This window comes from Acromyrmex echinatior, chromosome 7, assembly GCF_024713525.1.
Source record: "Acromyrmex echinatior isolate Ae372 chromosome 7, ASM2471352v2, whole genome shotgun sequence".
NCBI classification, from domain to species: domain Eukaryota; kingdom Metazoa; phylum Arthropoda; class Insecta; order Hymenoptera; family Formicidae; genus Acromyrmex; species Acromyrmex echinatior.
Window position 1 is genome coordinate 10,578,994 of NC_141858.1, and position 25,814 is coordinate 10,604,807.

Here is a 25,814-nt window from a genome sequence, read left to right on the forward strand (position 1 = left end):
GCAAAAACATTAGATTAACAAATTAAAAATTTATCTCAAATGTGTGAAAATTTTGTCTTGAAAAATTTGCCGCCCCCCCCCCCTCAAATTTGTTATCCTAGGCAAGTGCCTTGTTTGCTTATGCGTTAATTCATCACTGATGACATAACATCCGGGTGGAAATTCGGACTTGTCCCTGCATATTCTAGGGGATTACATCGAAAGTAGTAAGCCGCGAATTTCCAGAGCTAAATTTGTGACATCTGAATAGCACGAAATTTAAATTTATCATACTTATATATATATAAGATTTTTTATCGTCTTATATTTAAGATAATCTTATGACATAAAGCAACTACGGAGACGTATTCTCTTAAGACATTACTTAAGCAATTTTAACATAAGAATTGATTAATATTGTTCAGAAGTATCGAAAAATCTTTTTAAAAAAATAATATAAATTTCGATTTAAAAAATAAAAAAGGACTCAACAATTTTTCGAGAATACAAGGGACATTTCCATTTTTTGTTTCGCTTTTATCTAATTTTTTAAGAAAAAACGAGATAAACATAAAAATTTCATGCGAATAAAATATAAGATATATTATTAACATTTTTCTTTTGTTTCAGATTTTAGATTCACTGAATCAATCGATTATTCACGCAATAAAAAACAATGTCTATTTCTTCATATACACTTCACTCTTTATTTTCATTTGACTATAATAACTTGAACTCTTTATACACTCTCATAGCCTAAGTACATGTAAATATAATAACAGAAATTAACATCATAAAATTCATCATATATTTATAGATTTCGCTACCGTGGAATGATCACGTCTTTGTTAATTTTCGTAATTCCGTTGACATATTCTCAGATAGCGAATGATTTTTGTAAAATCTTATTGGATATTTTTCAATTAAATCGCAAAAAAATACGAGTTTTCACACGATACGCAAAGCGATATTCTGCACGCACAAAATTTGTAAATAAATCATAATAATTATTTCCTACATGAAAAATCGATATTATAATCGAAAATATATCATGAATTATGTCGCTTAATTATTATCCCAAAACCACGAGTTGCAATGAGATATGCTGCGCCATTTGTCGTATGATATAAATCCTTTTCCAAAGTGTGAATTAACTTTTAATATTAGACAACATTAGAAGTCACATCGTGAATGAGAAATGTACCACATGTAACTATGATTTTATTCAATAAGATTTCTTCAGATTTCTTAGATAAAGAGAATTTCATTTTGCACAACAGAGATTTAAAAATTAATGTTTGATGCGCACACACATGTTTGTAAAGAACACGTATCAATCTCGTTTAATTTCTATATTAGAAACAAATGCAGTTTTTACTTTAAAAATTATACAAGAGTAAATTAAGATACTGTATGTAACACGCGATACGTTTATATTTAAGATTCAAGACAAGAGAAGCTATTCGATATTTACAATTTAATTTTGGACTTTGGGTGTAATTTCTTAATAATTTATCATATATATATATATATAAAAATTTCAAAATTTATAGAGCAAACATGTGTCTGAAAAAATTAATTCGTCGGAGCGCTATGCATATATTTATAAATAATGCAAGGCAATAAATATATAATAAACAGATACATACGCTTCGGTAAATAATCCAATACAAATAATTCACGGTCCCTCTGTACTGTCAATATATTAAGATATATTACACAAATTAGCTAACGAAGATTTATCGATATTCGGAAACACACTCCTGCATGAGCTTACACAGATTTATATTAGTGGAAGTCAGAAATCTGATCTACTACTATCGTCGTTCGATTCTTTAAAATATTAAAATTCGATTAAAATTCTTAACGTGCGGCGTAAATTTAGTCGGTCTTCGTATGAACGACCAACGTTTCCCATTTGTTAAGTTCATACAGGAATTCTCACTTGTAAAACGCATTTTTCGTGTAATTATGCGCAAATCGGAAATTCCAGTAGATGATCAGTAATGTCCGTATACGATACATTATCATGGTACATTCTTTCTCCGTAAACGCTGAGGCGTAAAATATAACAAGTAACTTAATGAATGAGGCATTTAAAAGAGTTCTTCAATTTGTCAATTTTCCTTAAGTGGAATACCATGCTGCATCGTATCAATGTACGGATTTAATGTACAATATTGATATCTGTACATAAATAGTTCAAGGAACTTTTTTTACGCAATGTACAAGTGATGTATAGATTCATAAAATATTCCATGTACATCAATTCCAATATATATATATACATATTTTGTGGACTTGTGATGCATATAACATTTTAAAATTTTAGGCACATCGAGCACACAACAATGATATACATACACAATGAGTCTTAGTTATAGGAGCATGATAACTTTATGTGTGTGTGTGTGTGTGTGTGTGTGTGTGTATATATATTTTTCCAATATAATTAATAGTATACAAACTAAACACAGCAGTTTTATGATTTCCTTAAATCATAACACAGCTTGTATATATTATTGTATATATTTATGTAATATATATATATATATATATATATATATATATATTATATATATATATATATCATTATGAGTAATTAACACTTTATAAAATATTTATTCTATTTTTTTTAATCTAAAAATATTTATATAGATTTGATTACTGCAATGTAGTAACATTAATATACGTTTTTACCGTATTTGACGTTTTGTACTACGAATATATTCGAAAACCGATCATTCTTAAAGTTGTTGAATGAATTCTGTACAACAAATAATAACAATATTCATCGAGAATTAATTATCAAAGATATTCATAACTGTCTTATATATAAAAAATTAAAAATTCCGCAACATCCTTATTACATCAGATTTCATATTTTTATAATTATTGTATCTATATAGGACTCTTTTATATACTTTCATTATATAATTAGTATATCATTATTAGTATATCATATTATTAGTATATGTTTTTAAGTTCACTTGATAGCATTTGAAGTGCATGTGCATGCATTTTATGTATGAATCTTTTAAATAAGGATCTTTATCATTACGCGTTCGCAGATTTAAAAATTAACAATTTCTCGACGCCACTAATAATTTATATTATACAATTTTCTGTATATATTATATACAGAAAATTGTATAATATAAATTATTTTCTGTATATATTTCTGTATATATTACTGTAACAGTATAATCATTGTATATCTATATCATTGTATATCTATATGGTCATGCGTTTTCATCAGTGCAACAAAACAATTAATGTGGCATCAAATTATTGTACTGTGGTGTGATTATGCAAAAAATTATTAACTTTTATATCATGTAATACGAGACAGTATGACAAAGCTAAATATTTTGGTTTTTGGACATGTTTTACACAGTACATCATGTGTATCTGTAGCGGTAATATGTATCTCGTGTTTCAATAGCAACAATAAACTTTAGCACATTTTGTATATGTTCCCTGTAAAAAATTCTGATTTTTCAATCAGATTAGTGATTCATAAAATATTTCATTTCAATCTCAATATATATTTAAAAATTATATAGTTAATAATGTGTATATGCTCCGATAACTAAGGCAAAATTATGTACATGTGTATAAATATGCTCCGTAGATCAAGAATCTACAAATATATATAGATTTACTTATTTTATGTATAGATATATATATATATATGAATTTTCATATATATATATTTTATATATATATATATACTTTTATATAATATATATAACACGATACAACGAATACTGTTAGGTGTATCTTAAGGCACTCGTGCGAATAAAATCTAAAACATTTGAAACAAATAAAGAAAAACAAAGTCTCTAACTTTAATAACAATTCATAAATGTACACACCTAACTATATAGTATTTAGTTAAATTGGTCCAGAACTAGAACTGATGAAAAACACTTTCACTCTGTGTTAAACCCCCGTAAGGAAATAGTGTTAAACGATCGTCGAACACAATCGATCAACCCTATATTAATATAACGTTTTATTGTAGCCTCTTAACAATATTATTAAAACTCCGTCTAAAGCCAGGAACTAGTGCTTTAAGGAATTGTTTCACCCTTGACACGTTTTCACACTTTAATTAGAATGTACACTGCAAAGTTTTTTAATCTTCTGCATCGTTTACTATCGATCAATATTTCTATTAGTGAATACACTTCAAATGTACTTTTAAAAATCAAGTGCGAAATAAGGGAGGATGAAACTATCTCTGTAATATATAAAATCTGTGTTAACAGAGACTTTGGGGTTGATACATATGGGAGCATCACTATCCAGTGTCTGAACACTGCGCACATTATGACATATAACGCGTATATTTAATTTAGCCCGTTTGCACGCAGAAATTATATCGTATTTTGAGATTGACCTCAGCTCTTGCTCACTTTAAATTCCTCTAATATTAATTATTAATATCACGAGTTTTGCTTCAATAGATCTTCTGTGTTATGGCAATATAGATAGGTACTCATCAATATTTAATACGCTGGATGCAGATTCTCCCCACAATCTTTTCTAACGCTTACCACAGCTTTTGCATTATTAACTACAATACTGAGCTATAAGACACTGTTTATTTTGCGTAATTTGTCCCGTAATATTTTTAATAAATATAGCAATATATATATGTATATGTATACATGACCATCGACCGTCATAAAAATGTTTCTTTTTATGAAGAATATATATATATATACAAATATATTATTGTCTTCGTATTTTACGATAGACAATTTAAAATCATTATTTTTAAAATAACATCAATAAAATCTATAAATATACAAATAAAATAACACTCAGATAAAATATTCTAAATAAAATTTTATAAACAATGATAACTTTTAAACAAACAAAAAAGTAAAATGTTTAGCCATTTCGAATGCATTTAACACCAACACATGATGAGAATATATTGATAAATCGATATCGTTTATGTAGAACTCGCAAACAGTTCTATTAAGTAAACTTTTCATTACGCAAGATAAGTTGTTTTTATATCTCATAGCTCAAGTTTTTCGATATATATCTATATGTATAATATAGGAATGTTCCATTTTTTTTCTTGTACGCCGCCTCTATTATCAGAGACAAAATTGTACCGTATTTCACATAATTTTAACCGTATACATCTCTTACAAACATAATATTGCCAGTGTACATATTTTTGCAAACTGGAATGACGAAATAAATAATATATATATATATATATATATGTATATATATATATATATATATATATTCATATGTACGCGTGTATATATATATCTACCTACGTGTTTTATATATAAGTCTCTTCATAATATAAATAAAAATTCGCAGTGTGAGCACATTCAGAAGTTGAACATCACTCATAAAACTTTGTACAAATAAAAGACCGGAGTCTCTTTTCAAAGTGTAAATAATCGAACGCGTATTATTTAATTCTGTTAAAATCTTTGGCTAAAACATCTAATTGCAAGCTAGAAGTATCCCTTGGGTAACTCTTTGTTAATGATGACCCACATCGGTTGACTTAGCTAAAATCAGCAAACTTTTCAAAGCGTTCTAGCAATTAAAATTTCGATGTCGATGCCATTAACAGTAGCAGCTGAATCGCTCGCGATCTAACTGCGATATAAAATATTCGATTTTTCGTTATCGTCGCGAATGACCTTTATAAAAAGATTGCACTGTAAGCCATTATAATAATCACAGTAATGTATATGTAGGCTTGTAATGTAAATAACTTACTCGCGATTATTTATCAACGTCATTTTCTTTTCTTGGACTTTGTTGTGTGCAGTCAAAACACTTTGTGACATCCTGAGGAAAAATTAACATATAATATTTATTATATTCAATATGATGAGTTGTTATTGCACCGTTATAATAATCAGTAATACTAATAATGAATAATAACAAAAATATATGGTGCAATATATATATGTAAGAATCGTTTATAAAGACAAACTTTATATCTCTATTACTACTTATTCAGTAAAGAGAATGCAACGTACCTGTACTGCAATTTGTAACGGCGTTAATTCACCTATAGAACAATCACTTCGTACAACATTCGCCGGAATTAGCTTGGGACAAGGCTTGCCCGTGAAGAGCGTGAACAGTGCGTGAATGCTTCTACGTTGTGTCAATTCTATGTGACGGTGTTCGTATCCAGCTAAGTGCCGTTCATGCTGCGATGAATTATCGAACCATATTTCGCACAAATTGCAGTATCGTTTATCTTTTATCGTTGCCTGCGAAAATAAACGGGATGAGCAAAGAATACTTCGAATTCATGAGAGAAAAGAAAGTATCTCAAAGAAAAAGATCTTCTTGCATAATAATTTAAATAAGATAATCTTTTTCTCACCTTTTCGTGATAAGCTAATTGAGTTATGAGATCGACGATGGACATTTCGTTTTTCTTAATGTCCTTTATATTGCTTTCAACTTTAATGTTTGACGTTATAACTTTATCATCTATCAACTTTGACTCCGCTACACCGAGATCTTCGCTGTCCTGAATCGTGATGACCGGAGGCGATCTAGAACTTTCTCTATCTGAATTCGAATCGAAGTTTACATTGACCTCGGGCTCTAATATCGGCATATTGTCTTCTTTGGACTTGATTTCTTTCGCGTTACTTGTGTTATTCCCCTGATTTGTGGATCTCGATATCTTAGGAATTTTGTAGGATAACCGATTCTTCTCTTTCCTTTGTGGATCTTGCGAACGAATATTGTCACATTGATCGGTTACATTCTTTCTTTTCTCGTTTAAATGTACAGTACGAGTTAAGCTCTCGTTTGACACAGCTTGCTCGATCTGTTTAGACGTTTTCAAGGATGTTATATTGCATTTGGATGTGTCCTTTATCGTGTCCTTGAAATCTGCTTCGTTTTTCTCAAATGACCTCGGTTTCTTCTTCATAAAGGAACTTTTGCTTGATTTGGAATGTTTCTTATCAGACTTCTCGGTATTAGATATTTTCTCAGTCTTGTTACATTTACTTGCCACAGGTATAGAGCTCTTCTGAGACGCAATGTCACTACGACAGCTTTGAGAGTCACTCGAAGGCACCTCCGAAATTTGGTTGATATCAAAACTCGAACCCTGTTTCTTCTCCGCGGCTGTCTTCGGTCTCGTGTTACCTATCGCGTTGCCCTGTACATCGTATCTGGATTTCGAAAGGCACTTTTTCAAAGTCTCCTTGGCCGCCAAAACTTCTTTTATCAAGGAATCATTGCAACAGAAGTTTTCTCTCGTCGTAGCAAAACCCATTACTCTGCAACAAGGGGCTTTCGAAGAGATCTCTTTGACAGAGTTAGCCGAGTTGTTCTCCAATTCAGATCTATCATCGTTGCTAATTTCCATAAAACTTTTATCTTTCTCAAGCGAATTTTTGCCGTGAGAGGAAGCCTCAGATTTATCGTAATGTCCTAATTTCGCTGTTTGATCACTAGACTCTTCATAAGTAGAATTCACACGACGTGAATTGTAACAGGTAACAGGATCAAGTTTCGGCATAGATACATCTAATAGATCGGTATTGCTATTATCCGCGATCTCTAACTCCAGCTCGAACTGAGTTGGAATTGCATCCTCCGAATATAATTGATCATTATCACCATCCTCCATTATATTCCTCTCCAGCTCGCTACGATTATCATCCGGTGAAGCAGGCAGGATCTCTATGGTCGACTGGCTCTCGTCCGAAGATTCAACTTTAATAACAGTGCTGTTATTCATTTCGAAATTATCTGATATACTTACAGAATCGTTAAGCAAGTCCATGTCATCTTGCACAGTGCAATCGTTATCTATGTCGTTGAAATTACTCAAACGTTCGTTCTTTATCACAACTTTGTCGCTGTCCTTGCTCAAGAAATGATCGTCATCTTGCTCTTTTCTCCGCTCCTTGTTAATTCGTAAATTGATTTCTTCAGGCGATATTTCACTCGGACCGGGCAATTTCATGAAACAAGTTTCTGTCTTCATTCTGCCTTCAACTGTTGCCTTCAATTCCTTTAATGCCAGCTTGAAGCCTGAGCTATTTAGGTGTTTGACGGGAGTATTCTTCTGGCCAAGTTTATTTGAAATTATATCTTCGTCCGCTTTCAACGCTTGTTTGCTATTGGTATCAAAACTATCAGTCTTGTGTTTATCATATTGAGAGGTAGCTTTCTGTGAGTTGGTTCTTTCAGATGACTGATTGATTTCTTTATCGGACGAAGTAATATCCACTTCCAATCGTGGATTATTATCACGAGATCTCGATCTACGTTTATTGTCCTTTCGACACTCGTTGGTTGATTTGTGACCTCTGGATGATGAATACTTCTTCGGTGTGATGCATGTCTTGGTATCTGTAGAATCTGTTTTAGACGCAAAATTTACAACGACTCTTGACGCGTCATTAATTTTTCTACAGTCGTAATCTGACATTCTTCTCTGCTTACACTTAACCGGAAGTAGGTCGGACGTTGAATTCGATCTGGACAGTTTATAATCACCTTGCTTTTCCTGACGATGATTATCCTTGCGACTTACAGACATTTTTTCGATAGCTCGTAATGTAATCGGGGACAAAGTTAACTTTAAATCCTTGACCATGCTGTCCAGGATACGATATCTTTCCAGCTTGACCTCCGGTTGCCACTTTGCACTCTTCGCAATGACATTCTTGTAGCCCTTGCTCAGCTCGCATTTGAATTCCGCGCTAGCCGATGTTCTCTTGATAATTACCTTAGGAATCTTCTCAGAAATGCATACGGAATTCTTCTTTATTTCGCATTCTGATGCATTTGTTTGCATTGATTCGGAGGAGTTGCTGCGTCTCGTACGATGTTCCGTATCATCACGTTCCGATCTTCTGCACTTTTTGAGGGGCACTTCCGAATAATGGCTCGAGAATTGTCTCTTCCGTGTCACTTCTGGAGATGACGATCTGTTCCTTTCCTGTTTCTTCAATTTCAATATAGGTATCTTTTCCTCGTATCTTCCCGTATCTCTCGATTCTTGAAAAGTCATATTGTTGCAATCCAAATTGTCCGCCAGATCAGATCTTAAGCTACTCTTTATTTTAACCTTTGGTATGATTTTCTTAACGTTTTTGCGTTTGGTACAAACTTCCTCGTCATCATCAGCTCTCACTATCTTATTGGAGTGCTTCTCATCTAATTTAATCTTCATTTTGGGAATTTTATTCCTATAACTATTTGACTCATGTAGAGAACTTTCGGAACTGCAAGTACATATATCATCAATCGTAAGCGAAGTTCGATTCATGATACTTGCAGGAATTTCTTCGTGAACTGCCTCGATAGACGGAGTCCCCGGGCGTGATCTCGCGTTCCTAATGATCATCTTTGGTATCTTCGGTTGGCAAACTGACTTGTTAGATGTACTATCCTGTGTCACAGAAGAGGAACCCACCTTCGTAACGAACTTTGAGCTAGTCTCGCTTTTCTTGATAACGAGTTTAGGAATCATCTTTGTGTTAGCGTTGCAATCTGTCGCGCGCAAATATGCTATCTTCTCATAGTTACTGGAAGAAATTTGATTCTGCTCTTTGCCTTCGTTGTTGCTCGATGTTGCTTTAGATTCCTCGATGACTGCTTTAGATTCCTCGATCGTTGCTTTAGATTCCTCGATCGTTGCTTTAGATTCCTCGATCACTGCTTTAGATTCCTCGATCACTGTTTTAGATTCCTCAATTGCTGCTTCAGATGCCTCGACCGTTGATATGGATTCGTTGGTCGCCTTGTTTTCAATTTCAGTAGTTACCTCCACGTCTTGAGACTCTTTGGTGGTAGACATCCTCGAGAGAGACAGGTGGTCTAACAGTGAATTATCCTGGAGTGAGTTAACCGCGCCCGTAAAATCGATCGATTCATTGATGTTGCACAAACGATTGACAGCATCTTCCTGGATTTGACTCGTCTCCCACACCATCGGTACCATGCTGTCTTCCTCCGTGAAATCGTGCTCGGGCATTTGCAACGTGCATCTATCCTCCGTGTAAATCCCGCAATCAGAAGAATCTATGCACAGTAACTTGGAATCGATTATGCTGTCGTAATTCTTGGGAATCTCATTCGTCTCAGGTTCTTGACATTGCTTCTTGTCGCCTTTAATGATATTCTTGATGACGGTGAACTCTGATATGTTTTGTTCGCGTCTCTCGCTTGCGAATAAGTCGCATATGTTCTTTTCCGTTCGTAGGTTCAAAGCGATGGACGTAGATATTATTGTGGAACAAGTATCCACTTCGTCATTTCCTCGATTCTTCAATGAAACTTCTTCTTTTTGTCGATCAATCTCCGGAATTTCTGATTGCTGCTCATTGCCTTCCTCCGCAAGCGTTTGTTCGATGAATGCAACGTTAGATGGATTTTGCAAGGCATTCGGTTCGTCTTCTTTAGATATAGTAGTATCTCCTCTATCACACATGTCTTGCTTATCTGTTTGATCGAAAGTAATCTCAGTCGAAACATTCGATTCCGTAAGCGTAGTCTTTTCCTTATCTTTGTGATCGATCGAAGCTGATAAAACTGGTTGATATATAGTTTCCTGATTCACGGCAGAGTCTGAATCATTTTTTACTGAATCATTAATTTCATTATCTCGTTCATTCAAAGCAAGCGTGGATTCTTTTACAATTTCCATATTTTTTGGTTCGTCAAGTGAGTCCTTAGATTCGACGTTTAATTTAGAAGGACTTGCGACTTTGGCAGAATCTTCATCCGAAATTTCTTTCGGATTATTTGCAACTTCAGTATCGAGTTTATCTTCCTTTGTAGAGACAGAACGATCGCAACGAAGATGCGAATCGTCTTCCACTGACTGCTTCGTCAAGGCTTCCTTGTTTTTCTCGTAGTTCGTAGAACCTTGGTCTTCTTCTGGATCGTGTATTTTCTCATCCGTCAATTTAGGAGACTCACACGATCGTGCCTTTTCAGTAACTCCGATTGCACTGGATTCGTCTCCATCAAACTGAGATTCTTGCTTTTTTATGTGTTCATCGTTACTTTGCGTACTCAACGATGCATTAATATTAAGTATGCTTACCGGTTTATTAATAACATCTGTTGACGCAATCTTCTGATTATTACATTCATTTTCTTGTTCATTGCATAAAGCAGCATTCGATGATTCATATCGCAAATCGTCTTGAATCGAACGTAGATCGTCGATATAATTGCACGTTGTGTGATGCAACGTTGGCTCATTCATCACGTCGCAATTCGCTTTATGAATGCCGTTGTCAGAAGAGTCTTGCTCCGCAGATAGAAACGGGAAGGTATCCAATCGTTTCTGCGTGGCGAATATATCACTAAAATTCAATTCTTTAACATTACCGCTATTTCTCCTATCGATGTGGGAAGAATACGACTTAATTGACTCCATAGTCTCTTCCCAACATGTGGCCCTTGGTTCCAAAAATAAATTCGATTCGAACACGGAGCTTTCGTTGTATCCTTTCTCATACTCGAGATTGTCCGCGAATACTTTCGTCTTACAATGTTTATTAATGCTAGTTGTAATGTTGGCTGGAGATTCGGTACTGTCTAAATTGTATTGTTTTTCGAGGAAGTCCAAATCTATGATATTTTTCTTATTATTAACTTCTTTGTTTTCTTGATCGTTCTTGTTTGCATACAACTTGTTTGCGTCATCGTTGAAGAATTCTAAATGTGTACCTCGAGTTTTTGCGCAGTTAGCATTTTTGTGAACAGCATTTTTATTTGAATCAACATGTATCGCTGACTTAGCGTCGAGAGGATCAATCTCTTTTTTCCTACTGGCGGTAGTAACATCGCGGTTTCTCTTGAATACCTTCCGCAACTTGGAGCAATTGTAATAATCGTACGACGGAGATCTCGTGAAATACGGTTCGCGAGAGTTACCATAACCATCCTTCGTGCGAGCTTCCATAAGTAACTCACGATACGTGAATCGAGGATTAGGACTATAAGTTATCTTTCCGTCTTTGGTGGTGTATACAGGAACTACGTTTAAATTCTCCAGCTCGTCCGTGCTGAAGAAAGTCGGATTTACGTAACCGCTGGTGGTTTCATATAGGTCGAAATTGCCGAATTTACCGTCTCTCTTTGGTCTTTTCCATCTGTCGGCACGCCTGTCGTCGACATCCGTATTTTCGTTTGGTGCAACGTCAAAATGATTGTAATCAAAATGCACGAGATTATTGTAGCTGGCATCTTCTATGCTAGGTTCCACCGTACTTGAAGAAGTCGATGGAACCACGTTTAATTTCGACGCATCATCTTGAAAATTTCTTGCGCTCCTGCATGGAGAAGCGACGGCTGTTTGCTGATGTTCCTTCTTCTGTACATTGACATTCTTCAATCCTAAGTATGACGAATTATCCGAAGAGGCTTTCAGTTCCTCGCTACCGAAGTTGGTAGTAGCGACCTTCCTTTCTGCATCTTGATGTACGCTTCTCCTTCTGCTCGTCGCGTGTTCCGATCTTGAAATTTTTAGAGCGCTCGATGCCAGCTCAGATTCGGTATTAACGGTGCCTGAAAGAGTATCATCTCGTAAAATTACATTGCAACTAGTCGATTCCGTACAAGTATTTGAAAACATACCGCTATCTTCGTATACGTCATTGATCAATTCTTGTGCCGACAATGAACTTCGTCTCTTCTTCGAAAGTGTCTCGCTGGTCGTATCTTCCTTGCATGCGACCACTGATTTGACCGTATTGTTATGATCTTCGTGAGTTTCGTTATACGCAGACGTTACAGCGGATGGTGATCGATTGCGTTTCTCATAATCCTGGCGATCCGCTTTATCACAAATCATTTTCTTATCCGTTATATTCGTTGAATTTGAGATCGTATTAGTCAAATGTCCGATTGTCTCGGCAACGGCATTCTTGATATTCTCGTGCAGCAATTTCTCCGTTGTGTTCCGTTCAGTGCACGACACGTTTATCTCAATCTTGATCCCGTCAAGGGAACCGCTGCTCTTCGCCTCCTCCCTCGAATGCTGAGATCCTTTCTGGTGATCATCATCCTTGAGTTTCAGATTGACGTTCGTAACTTGAATAGCAAAGTCAGGATTTTTATTCTTAGCTACGAACGTCTTCAAGATGTTCGCGTGTTTTTCTTCCTGTTCCTCGGACGATTTAGATCTCGCCATGTCCTTCTGATTATCGCATAGTGACTGCGACTCGGATCGTTCGTCAGGATTCGACGAACGATGACACGTCTTACTCGCTGCATAATCAGAGGCCTCCTGCGTATCCTTTCCCTTATCGTGGACTTTACTAACACTGTGTGATTTATATTTTATTCTTCTATATTCCTTTAGAAGCCGCATCCTTTCCCCGCTATCGGTAATGCTAACGTTCTCGATCACTCTCGGTTTATTATGCGAATTGTCAAATCCTTTGGAATTTTCAATAGTACAGGATTTGTCCTTATGCGTTGCCACTTCTTGAGTATGTTTATTGTGATGTACGATGGTTTCGCCGCACCTATTCTCTGTATTTTCTGACAAGCATCTCTTTTTGTGAGAAATTGCCTGGTCGCCCGAGACCAACTTCTTGCGATCCGCGAGTTTTGCATGCTGAGAATTCTTCGGATCTGTCGCGTCGATTTTTGCTGATTTATTACTATCGCTCTTTTCCGTGGAAGAATCCTCGTTCGCGAATGATGCCTCGACCTTCCTCAACTTATCGCTATCCAATGTCAGCTGGTTCGTGCTATGTGATGTAGGTGAATTACTTTTAATAATCTGCATCATATCTTCTGTCCTGGAACTCCTCGGAGCAGTGTCGTTTGTCAGTGATGAACTTACCCTGCTCGTTGTCATTTGACGGATCATTTCGGTCGAGGTGCGTCTCCTTCCGGAATAATCATCCTGATCACCGTCTAACGCAACGGGATCGGGATTATTCGTGATATTCTTTGTCGTATTGTCCTCATTCGTCGAATCATTATACCGCAACGCGACTTTTGCATTCGTTTCTGCCTGTGATTTTTTATGAACATCCGGACTCGTCGTTTGAGATTCATTAGCGCGGCGCTCGTTTAAATTTGTATGAGCCTGCATTGATTTATTCTGTGCTCCAGTTGACACGATCTTTAATTCATACTCGCCGGAGGTCAAAGTCATACGCATGCTAGTGGCCTCTATAGTTTCCGTTTCGTTGTCGAGCGCAAATATTTTCTCGCTATTATTTGTCGAAACGGAAGTTCCATTCAGATTCGCGTGTTCTTTACCGTTTTTTGTAAACGACGCAGATCCATTCTTATCAGTATTCGTGGAAAATTCAAATGTATCAAGAATAACATCATGACCGAGCATGTTATTATCACCGCTGTTGTTTTTGAAATGATTCTCCGCCTGGTATTCACCTTTTAACGAATCGGCCGGTTTATTCCTGACGGTTTCCTCGCTGTTCAAATGATCGTAGGGCTCGCTCTTCGTCGGCGACTGCGTGAAACTAATCATGGGACTGTTCTGTATAATCTCGATTGGATTTGTCGATATCGTGAGATCCTCGACGCGCTCCGACGATTCCTCGTTGTCAGAATGGATCGGAGTGTTCAGGGTGGTAGAGATCGGAGTGCATTCTGACGTGGGCAAGTCTGGCAGACTTATATCGTCCGGATTATGAGATTCCTCGCTCGCGAAACTGTTCTGTTTCTTCAAATTTGTGTCTCGGGCGGAATCCTTCGCGGACGTAGGCAGGGCGGTGATCGCCCGGTCACTTACTCGCGATGTTTGTGACGTGCTTTCCACCGCTTTAGGCGGAGAGGGACCTTCGACGACGTATTGCTCCTTGTTCAGATTTTCAAGGTTAGTGTTGAACTCAGTCGTAGTCGATTCGGTTGTGTTGCTGTCGGTCTTTTTAAACTTGTCGGCGGCTTCGAGAGTTATCGCGGCTGTCGCGATTTCCGTTCCTTTTTGGAAAAACGACACTGCATCTTGCCTCTCCAAAGTCTCGGTAACTTGACCATTTGTGACCTGTAAAATGCTACCTATCTCTAAATTATCGACTATGTGTATCGTTGGTACCTCGTCAGGCCCGTTGCTTATGCATTGTATAATGTGGCTTCCCGATCGTACAATAGTTTCCTTCGTAATATCTTTACACGTTGGATCCTTCGCAATCTCAACGTTCTCTGCGGATGAGTACGATATGGTCAGACAGTCCTGCGCTGGTACTACACCGATGTCGCTCTTCTCCTGATTCTCGAACGTTATAACATTCGGAGTGATCTCTTCCGGTTTGGAAACCTCTAGACCCTCCAACGTCTTCGCCGAAAGATTCTCGTAGCCCACGACTACCACTGGTGTCGAGTCGCTCAGAATAGCGCTCGGCAAATTGGTACTCGCGCCATCCTCGTCCTCCGATTCGTCCCAATTGGCGAGAAACTGTCGTACGTCAAGCTCCGGTTTGTCGGCGAACTCTTTGGACATTTTCTGTTGTATAACCGCGTCATTCGCGTTCCCAGTCAGATTGTTGAAGCTCTCGCTTCCAATTTTTTGAATTTCGAACTGATTCTCGAGGCTCTTTTGCGCCGGGTATCGATCTTGCTTTTGCATGCTTTCCGCACACAGCGCGGTTGCATGACCGTCATGTTGTTGTGATACCAATTGTTCTGGCTTCTGGATGTTGCGATTCGCCATTTCGGGGACGCCGTTGCCATCCTGCTTACTCTGCTTGTTGTCCACCGGATTGTTGTCCACTGGAGCGTGAGAATTCATCGCTTGTTGTACTCTAGGGAAAGCTTCGGGCATGTAATTAGAATTGATTAAAACGCCATTCTGATCGAACTGCAAGTTTATAGGCGGGATAGCAGAGGTATTAACTGTCGACGTGGTAGTGGCGACGCATGGAGTTTGCTGCATTTGCCCCTGATATGTGATATGAGACTGCTGTAATTTCAATATTTCTTTATATCTATGAACACATTCCTTATACTTGGGATGCGACTGGTACCCGGGTATCTTCGCCAACTCCCTCAGATGATTCTCCATCGAGAATCTCTGCATCGCTATCTTCTGTTGATACATCGGATACCGTGAATGAGAGGGAGTGTGCATAGTCGTAGACGTTTGCATTCTGTTTACCATGGATGCATTGTCGGCGGCCTCCTGACAATCATGCGAAGCGTCTGTCGATAGATTCCTCGGGTATTGCGAATTGAAATAAGTATTCTGAGCAGGTGGCATCATTGTTAGGTTCGGAACACTCGTGGACGGCATGTTAGTTGATATCATAGCGCTGCCGGTTTGATACGGCACTTGTTTGTTGTTATACTTCTGCTGAGGCATCGCGAAGCCTTGCTCCGAATGTTTAACCATCCCTTGATTCGGCACGTTCATGCCGCTCATCTTGGAGTACTCTTTGACGTTGTAAGGATACTTCTGGTACTCTCCCGTGTAATTGTAGTTTTGCATGGGATAGTTCGGCAACATGCCCGAGGATGATGGATAGTTGCGGGAAATTAGGCGGTCCTTGCGATATTTAAAATCAGAAAAGTTCCTCCGGTGATCAGCGTTAGGTCCATTAGGCGGTGGCACCATAGGCGATAGAACCTCCTTGCTGTCAAAATTGTCCTTCCTAAAATTATAATCGTTTCCGAATCGTCGAGCGTCCGTTTGGTATCCGGTGGACGTGCGAATATTCTCCCTATAAGTCGCATTGTTCGGATAAGAGCAGTACTGCTGGTAACTTATGTTAGGATCCGCATTGCAGCATAAACCCTTGCAGGGAACGAAGGATGGCGGGGGACCCGTTCTACTAGCGGCATGCGAATTCACGTTGGTATTTCGTGATCCCATTGACGCATGCGGTGCATTCATATTCATCACGTTTGGTCCATTTAGATGCGAGATAGGCCCATTTAAAGGCACCTGATTATTTCTATAGCCTAGCTCTTCATTTATACCGCCTATCGCGGCATTCCTCGGATCCATAGGACCATTCAAATTGTCCACCATGGGATTTCTCGTATTCGAAGGCCCATAGTGACCAATGCAATTCTGCATCTGCACCATCGACGCGAGGGGATTGTTGTCAGTGGCATTGTGACCGTGCGAGATGTTGCTCGACAAATGCGGCTGAAAGTGCCTCGGATTAAAATTGGAGTCGTTTTGATGTTTCTCGAGTCCCTCCGAGCTGAGATTCAAGCCGTTCAACTGTGTCGGGCAGGTCGGATTAATATTGGAGATAAACGATAAGTGTCCCGAATTGACATTTTGAGCGGTCGATGTTACATCGTTTATTCCTGATTGCGGAGGATTATACTGATGCCAATCTGGCATATTTCCACTGTAGTTCATTGTACATTGTTTTGCTATTATTTTGCTGTGATTACATCGTTCTTCATCGAGATCTGTCCAAGTATTAAGAGCAGGAGATTACCTAATAAGCAGAAAAGACTAGATGTTATTTGTTATAATGTATTTGTAACAGTTACACAATTAGCAGAAATTATAAATTTACTTTTTATGACTAAACTAATGTACACTTTTTGCACTCAAAGTAAAATAAATATGTTTGATATTTAGCTAAAGAAGAAAAATATTAGTGCAATCCAGTGTAATAATAAAAACATATTTTATACATAACATTATTGTAATTGGTTTTAATAAATATAAATGTCTCTCATCATGTCTGTGCAATTGAATAAAATTTATTTAATATTTCTAAAATAAACAATAAACATTCTTTTAACATTGCTAGATTTCTAGCATTGGATCTATATTATAAAAATAATTATCCTCATTTGACGAGTAAAACAGCTTGAATTCAGGACACAAAAATCCATAATAATGAATTTTTATTATTAATGAAGAGTCAAAGAATATATTTGTGACTACAATTATTATAAGTACACTTTTTATTTGGAGGACTACTTATATCCATCTTGACGATTACAAAGGGATTATAATGCGTAAGGTTTGATGAACTCTAAGATACAAGGAACACATTATCTCTTTATAGTCCAGATTATTTCTCACTAACAAGCAAAGATCAAATATTTCATCTTTACTTTAATCTAATCCAAATAATATATGACTATGGCTGGTATTTATAGTTTCTCATATTTAAGACTATCTTACGTACAATATTAAGATATCATGAACTATAATCAAATAGCTGCATTAGTATCTTAAGATATTACTTAAGATAATGTTAAAATAAGAAACGACTATAAATATCAGCCTATGATTTTTTGTTATTAATTAGAACTTATTATAAGGCTGATATTTATAATTGATTCTTATATTTAAAATCATCTTAAATACAATCTTCAGATGCCGTAAGCCAATCACAGACTGGCATTTACAGTATATAGTCCATTTTTATTTTAAGACCGTCTTAAGTAATGTCTTAAGATATTAATGTGACTCTCTGGCCAGTACTTATAATCAATTCTTACATTTTAGACAGTCTTAAGATGTCACAAGCCAATTCAAGGATCCTATTAGCATATTAAGATATTAATTAGTATCTTAAAAATAATCTTAAAATAAGAATGGATTATGAATACTGTCCTCTAATTGGTTCATCACATCTTAAGACTATACTTAAGACAGTTTAACACATAATGAGCTTTTTATGGACAATAAGTCATTGGCTGCGTTCAGCAGAAAAAGCAGTTTTGCAACTGTTATAAAATCCTTAAATATAAAATATGACTGGTTTATCCATTACAATCTAAGCTTTAAGTTTTAAGCTGTAAGAAACAGGTCCAATCACCAAGATTAGTATCATAGATTAGTATCTTCTCACATTCGATTGTGGTTGGTTAATTTCTTACAACTTAAGACTTAAAACTTAGGTAATAGCTTATTATAGAAAGCCCATAAGAATCGATTATGAGTACCAACTTATAACTTCTTAAGATCTTAAGATTATATAGGTCATAGAACTGTATTAGCACACTTTAAGACATTACTTGAAACGGTCTCTGTAAAAGAACAGACTGCGAATACCAAAGAACACAGTTTGCAATGATGATACACATTGCTTTATTTATTTGAAAAACAGCAGCATTATTATATCTACCTCGACGATCGCAAAGGGTCTAGAACGTATAACATAGGTGTATGTCTATGACCTAGATACTTCTTTGATATGTTTGGCATATAAACCCCCGCACTTGCACGTACACGTATGCACGCACGCATAATTGCAAGCATGGGTCGTGCTCCGTCATCGGAATGTAAATGAAGGAAATAAATATTCAACGGACAGTTCCGCTATGCAAAACTGGAGCAAAAGAGCTGAGCTGTCAAACCGCGAGTTGGAGCTTGACTGAGCACCTACGACCGTGCCTCACACCTCGGCGCTGGAGCGCGCACTAACAGGTGACACCATATTTACCGAGGTTGTAAGCCATTGTTGGTCACCCTACCCCCAGACCCCGCGGCGCGGGTACGTGTTTACGTTCGCCTCGCGACACAACGCCTCGTCGTCGCCGAGCGCTGAGCGTGCTGCGTGATCCACGATATGCGGATTTACATGCGAAGTTATTGCGAGAAACGCGCACCTTGCCACACGCGGGGCCTTGAAGGTACAACACAATTAACAAACACACGCACACACGCACGCACGCATACACTCATACGCACGCAGGTCCCGTCGTGACGAGCTGTCGTTCGTCGTCGCTCGCGTTAAACACACATGATTACCGCGATGACGACGACGACGACGACGACGAGGACGAGGGTGCGTGGACCGGATCGTCGAGATCTGCTGCGGATGGTGTCTCGCGGGGATGAAATTCACACTCCAGAACTTACCTGCATGTTAACATCGCTAACAACACGCACGCCATATTGGACACGACTGCTTGCGCCAGTTGCGCCGTGCGGAAAAAAAAGAGACGATAAACACGCGCGCGCTCTCTGTGGCGAAGACGCGCACTTTACTCCGTTCGTTATCGCATGTAGGTTGCGTATGTACATTTGTGTGCGTGCGCGCGCGCGCGTCCACAAGTCTGTTTTTCGCACTTGGAACTGCATACGTGCAGCGGATACTCATAAAAATACGATGCTAATCGCTTTATACGCTTTACGCCTCGCTTAATATAGCTACGCGAGTGCTGTTGACCGTCGTGACTCGTCGCGACGAAGCCACAGGCGCAAAAACTTCATTATGAGGTACAAAGATAGAACGAGGTTTCTGCTGAAACCTGATTTTAACATATATACTAATGACTCGAACGTGTCTCCTGTGTGTATAGAAATTATCTCGCTTTCTGAATATTCGATAAAATTTTGATGTCCTTTTTATACTTGCATTCTCTAGATGGTGTAACATAATGTATGATATAAGTTTCACAAGTTTTTGCAACTTATAGAATGTGTATAAAATATTCAAACATTTTCTACATTGGAAATGTTTAATTTTACACAAATCTAATTTATTAAAGGGATACACAGATAGCCGTTTATGTAATAATTTATAATTTATATTAAAAGTATGTACAGTGTATATTATTGCTTGTACTTAAGCTTAGACTAAGTATCTATCCTTACTGTTACTTTTAATTTACTATCATTGAGGCTATGAATGGATTTTAAAACGTTATTCGCATAAAAATAGGAAAATCTGTTGCTTATCCAAAGAGAATATATACATGACTGCCTAAAATTTCTTACATTCTTATTTGATGAGTTCTAAGAGAGGAACAATTTTTTCTTATTAAACTTTTTCTTATTAAAAAAAAAGATGCTTTAAGGATTAGCCATAAATAAATGAATTATAAAAGATATTGATACGTCAATAAAGATCTATGCTTCGTAAAGTATGTATTTGCTATTTTCAAATAAAAAATAGATTAGTGTAAAAAAAAACATTTTTCTAATTACTAAAACATTTGATATTGTCTTTCATTCTTTTTTGATGTTTTTTTAAGGGTTTAAATTTAATTTGACAGCTTCTTGTCGTATCACAGAGATAAGTTCTTGGTTTATTAAAAATGTGAACCTCAGTCCTGCAATCTGTAAAAAAATGTATGTAGTTATTAAAAATTATTTTTTAGTTAAAAAAAATAAATTATTATTTAAGAGAAAACTACTCCAATTAAATCTGTTATGCTTTATGCAATAATTATAATTGCGTAAGAATTTATGATAATTACCTCAATTACACTATTATTATTCAATTTCATCTTATTGCCAGCCAAAATTGGTCTGCTATCTACAAAAATCGGCCGTTTTCCCTCGGACGACAGAAAGAAATCTCCATTATTCCTTAAACGGATGGTTCCTTGTCGACGCGAAACTTTCCATGCTGGACCTTCTAAACCAAGATCCACGTCGACAGTATGATCTTTTGTAGAACGTCCCACACTTATCTAAATAAAGATATAGAAGAGAATATAAGATGTAAATCTTTTAAAATAAAGCAATAACTTATTATGAATAATTATAAAATAATCATCCTATGTTTGCCTCTTACCTCTCTAGATCTCATAAGATATCGGACAAGTCTTCCCCTTAAAATAGCTAAGGTTTGATTATCAAATTCTGGAGGATTGATGCCTGTTACGCTGTCGACAAGTACCTGCCATCTACCAAGTTCATTTTCCAATACTTTAATTTCTTTCTTGTTTTTTCTGTCTGCCGTTGCCAATTCAGTGTCCACTAATTCATCTTTCGGTTCCATTAATTCGGTATCGTTAATCATATCTTCGGCATCCGAAAAACTTAACACGTGTTCACCTCGTGGTAAACTTTGCACTGTCTGATCTGGCAATAGGTGATATTGTTTCATCAATTGCCAATGGCTATGTAACGCTTTCGCAGTTCTAGCTGGATAAAATGTATGTGCATTTGCTTCAAGCAATTCTTGAAATACTTCCAATGTTGGTTGAGAAGTCTGACGAGATAAAATAAAAGAATCACATACTCATAATAATAGTTATTAAAAAAAAAAGACTAACTCATTTTCATCAATATATATCAATTTTAATCTTGATTTAATTTATTCTTCTTTTTTTTATTCTTAAAATTAGAAAAAGATGAAAAATAAGTTGTACTGAAATTAAAGTTAGTCTACATTGATGAAGACAAGCATCAGTAACTAACTCATACTTATATTTTCTATAAAAACATTTGTCACTAAAGCCTGCGATACGATGCGTGTTTTCCTGCTGAATAACTTGTGTTTTAGTGAATTACTAGAATTGCATTACACAGAACGTAGAATTCTTAGTAATTTACTATGCATCATGTGCCACAAAAATTTAATAATACTCACCGATTTAATAGTGCCTAATAGATCTTCTTCTGCTTTGCTATATAAGGTTCTTGCTTGAATAGTGGCTATTAGTTCAGGATGCAAATTACGCATAGCCTGCACAGCTACACGCGAAACTGCACTGTCATATAATAATGCATACCATCTTTGTTGTATTTCCTGCAGTGTGAAACGACAAGAAAATTTTGTACCTCGATGGACCTTAAACAAAGAATAAGGACATTAAAAATATATTATATTTTTTCTCGATATCTCGAAGAAAACAATTATGCAAATAGTCTAAGTAAAAAAATGAATTTATCCCGTATTACAATGTAATTATACAAAATACGGAATTAATTCATCATGTTTCGATTTTTTATTTAGACCACTTTCATAATTACTGGCACAATTAGAAGCAAAAAGAAGATAAGGATAAATTAGATACATACCATCCTTAAATCATTTGTCTGTTGTACGCCAGTAATTAACGCCAAGTCGTCAGCGGGTTTCCATCGACCGAGATCTTTGGTGGCGTTGAACGAATGAGAATGATTTTTACTCTTCTTATTCTTTCGTCCAGGATTTGAACCGCTTGGTCTGCTAGGTCTACGATTGCACCTGTCCGATTGTACCAAGGTGGTCGGAATGGGTATCGGAGTCGGCAACGTCTGCGTCGGCAAGACGTCCATAGGGCCGGCGGTTACCGAAATTGTTCGTGATTTCGACGTTGACTTGGCGCTTGTAGGAGGCGGTTGTAGATTGAACGTTGTTTCCACGACCTCATCGTCAAATTTCTTGCGTTTTATCGTGCGCGAGGAGCTTTAAGGAAAAGAAAATATAAGCGATAAAAATTTTTCAACTTAGCAATAATTTATAATTTATAGTAAATTCGGTTATTTGCATTACATTGAAGTAGTGCACATTAAAAAAAAGCTGTTATATATAAAATACCTAAATGCAGTGGCACAATATAATTAACTTTGATGGTGATGATACATGTATATTTTGTTAAATAATGTCATTATTTAATTATTTATGACTTTTATATGCTTTTATATTTAACTCTGCTAACTTTATATATAGCAATTTTTATAATGGTATACTAATTATACAATCAATAATATTGATCAAGAAATATTGGGTCATCTAAAAACCGCGGATACTTTTTAGATGACCCAATATTTTTAAATCAGTAATACTAATTGATATTAATATTTTGACAACCTTACATGCATCAGCATTATTGACCATGTCTCAGTTTTGCATACATAATTGCGTAACTTTATTGACGTAACTTTATTAATTTATACGTGTTTTTTTTTACACATCCTTTACATGTTTTCCAGCAAAAGACACAGATAACACAGTAAAGTTTTTGTTTGCCAATGTTAAACAAAGATGAAATGATTACTATGTTATACTGTATTGGAATGGGAACACAGTTTTACATAACATATAATAATGCATAAGAAAATGAACGAATCAAAGTCCTTTATTTCTTTCTTTTCCATTAAAAATAAAGATTCTAATTGGTTGATTTTCTTATGCGTTATGTATTATGCAAGAATATGTGCTGCTGCACTTATTTGTGAAAAACATCATATCGGTATCAATAATTACTGACAATGATCTCATACTTAATATTAATATATTAATGTATAGAATATTAACAGTGATCTAGATTTCTTGCTTCTCAAGCATCACTGTGATAAATAAAAAATCAAAGATAATTTTCTAATTAGATAGAAAAAAGAATTAAATATAAAATACACCATTATTAGCTATTCTTTTTTAATAAATAGATTCAACAATGAAATGTTTAAACAGACAGTAAATTAAATAGAAGTAAATTTTTCTCTGAATGAAATTTGCTTTTGTCTACCTTAATGAACTCAACATCAATTTTCTTTCAAGGAAAATTTGATCAGCAGTTTAATAGGAAGACTGTTAAGACAGATTGAATTAAGCTTTGGAAATGTAAATTGTTAATACTATTCTCTGATTAATTGAAAGTAAATTTTATTTATAATAATATTTTAATTCTGAGAAATGGAAAAATTGATATTTATTCACAAGGTAAATAATGAAAAATTTAATCTAAATTTTCAAGATTTTATAAAAGCTAATTTTTCGAATATTTCTTTTTTTCTCCCTTCTTTTTTTATTCTCATTTTTTGTACTCTTTCTATTTTTGTACAAGTGATACTAAGTTTAAAGTTATATATTGTATACTTAGATAATGACTTGTCATTACTTGTTTACTTTGACCACAAAGTTATAACATAGTAACACAGGTTTATAATCTCACTTTCAATGTGAATTAACAAGATTCAGTAAGTATATCTCGAGCTGATAGATAAAAGTTTTAGATCATAGGTAAAAGTTCAATTGAGTCTCACTTATCAGAATAAAAAAGAACATTCATTCAACTGAGTCATTTATGACATCATAAATAAAAATTATCTACATTTTGATATAAATAGAAAGCAACTACTGATGCTCAAGAATCAAAATATCCAGATCATTGTCAATCTACATCAATCCATTAATATTAATCACACATCAATCATATTGGCTATGTTCGGCAGAAAAAGTAACTTTGCAAGTAATTAATCAAGTAAAGCAGTAATATAATTAGTTCTTGTCCTTAATTCCTTGCTGGATCTAAATAATCAATCATATTAAAGAATCTTATAACAATTGCAAAGCTGTTTTTACTGTTGACAATCATTGTCAATATTTGTTTTGTATTGACAATACTGTCGATCGTGTAATATAACGCAAGTGAACAGAATTCTCGACTAGTCCTAGCTAAGGTCAACGAACTACTTGACGTCCTACCTTCTCCGTTTCGTCGACAAAGCGTCCAAAGCTGACGAACCGATGGGAATATTCAGGAACCCATCCGTACTGTGCGTGAGTCCGCTGTGGTTAAGGTTAGTTGGAGTCGGTATATCCATCGTTTGTAGTAAAATAAACGATTTTCAAAACATAACACACGTCGCTTGCCCTCAATAGACTTTAGTCTGCGACTAGACTTTAGTGCGAATAAATCACAACTATCCTAATCGCCTTGCGCAACCTTGTGTTAATTCCACGTTGTTATCTGAAAATGTCAACACAATCGGTAGTTTGACGCCAAGCGAGTCGTAGTAGAACAAAAATAGACGCAATCTAACGCAATCACACGAGGCGTATGACGACACTCAACGAGTATCGGTTCTCGAAAATCGATATCGAGAAAGACGTCAATCGATTACTCGCTGATCTCGACGCTCGCAGAATTTTTAAATGCGCTCTATCGTGCGTGCATGTAAATAAATAAATTAATTAATTAATCGAAACGAATAACGCACAAGATATTACGAAGATTTACGTCATTCATAATTTCCATGATAGAGATTACATCGCGCTGTTCAGCCGAAGCTTTTATCGAACGCATAGCTTGCCGTGTATATTTCAAAGCGACGGGACGTTTTTTTTTTAAAGGAGAGACATTGTCTTTGACGAGAAAAAAAATGGCGTTGCGGAGGAGTGAAAAAATCTAACCTCGCGCTAACACGGGTTCCCGATTTT

The 25,814-nt window shown here is 36.0% G+C and overlaps 2 protein-coding genes and 1 long non-coding RNA gene across 6 annotated transcripts; 1 reads left to right on the forward strand and 2 right to left on the reverse strand.

Moving 5' to 3' along the window:
* Positions 1–662: 662 nt before the first annotated feature.
* Positions 663–19,882, reverse strand: LOC105154536 (uncharacterized). 3 transcript variants are annotated; one of them, XM_011070126.2, is made up of 5 exons: positions 19,793–19,882; positions 12,610–17,405; positions 6,368–12,540; positions 6,012–6,251; positions 663–5,817 (listed from the first exon to the last, which is right to left on the reverse strand). In XM_011070126.2, the coding sequence occupies exons 2-5, from the start codon at positions 17,321–17,323 to the stop codon at positions 5,752–5,754; spliced, it is 11,193 nt and encodes a 3,730-aa protein (XP_011068428.2). In that variant the 5' UTR covers positions 17,324–17,405; positions 19,793–19,882; the 3' UTR covers positions 663–5,751. The 3 variants fall into 3 exon arrangements, with proteins under 3 accessions (XP_011068428.2, XP_011068426.2, XP_011068425.2); XM_011070124.2 differs by having other exon boundaries at positions 663–5,666; positions 5,746–5,817; positions 6,368–17,405; XM_011070123.2 differs by having other exon boundaries at positions 6,368–17,405.
* Positions 19,883–19,928: 46 nt separating this feature from the next.
* On the forward strand, positions 19,929–20,486 carry LOC147909171 (uncharacterized). Its single transcript, XR_015545704.1, has 2 exons — positions 19,929–20,152; positions 20,301–20,486. It is a non-coding gene; the product is annotated as an uncharacterized LOC147909171 (long non-coding RNA).
* Rcd5 (microspherule protein Rcd5) lies at positions 20,376–25,807 on the reverse strand. 2 transcript variants are annotated; one of them, XM_011070128.2, is made up of 7 exons: positions 25,788–25,807; positions 25,080–25,344; positions 22,688–23,057; positions 22,257–22,457; positions 21,456–21,875; positions 21,136–21,351; positions 20,376–20,995 (listed from the first exon to the last, which is right to left on the reverse strand). In XM_011070128.2, exons 2-7 carry the CDS (start codon positions 25,196–25,198, stop codon positions 20,906–20,908), a joined length of 1,416 nt encoding a protein of 471 aa, XP_011068430.1. In that variant the 5' UTR covers positions 25,199–25,344; positions 25,788–25,807; the 3' UTR covers positions 20,376–20,905. The 2 variants fall into 2 exon arrangements, with proteins under 2 accessions (XP_011068430.1, XP_011068429.1); XM_011070127.2 differs by lacking the exon at positions 25,788–25,807 and having other exon boundaries at positions 25,080–25,477.
* Between the last annotated feature and the right edge of the window lie 7 nt (positions 25,808–25,814).

Coding starts and splice junctions, on each gene's coding strand:
- LOC105154536 (XM_011070124.2), bottom strand. CDS start 17,323: ATGAACTACAGTGGAAATATGCCAGATTGGCATCAGTATAATCCTCCG. Junction 6,252..6,367: donor AATTAGCTTATCACGAAAAG/GTGAGAAAAAGA, acceptor TTATTTTCGCAG/GCAACGATAAAAGATAAACG. Junction 5,818..6,011: donor CGTTACAAATTGCAGTACAG/GTACGTTGCATT, acceptor ATTTTTCCTCAG/GATGTCACAAAGTGTTTTGA.
- Rcd5 (XM_011070128.2), bottom strand. CDS start 25,198: ATGGATATACCGACTCCAACTAACCTTAACCACAGCGGACTCACGCAC. Junction 21,352..21,455: donor ATCTTATGAGATCTAGAGAG/GTAAGAGGCAAA, acceptor ATCTTTATTTAG/ATAAGTGTGGGACGTTCTAC. Junction 20,996..21,135: donor ATAATAATAGTGTAATTGAG/GTAATTATCATA, acceptor ATTTTTTTACAG/ATTGCAGGACTGAGGTTCAC.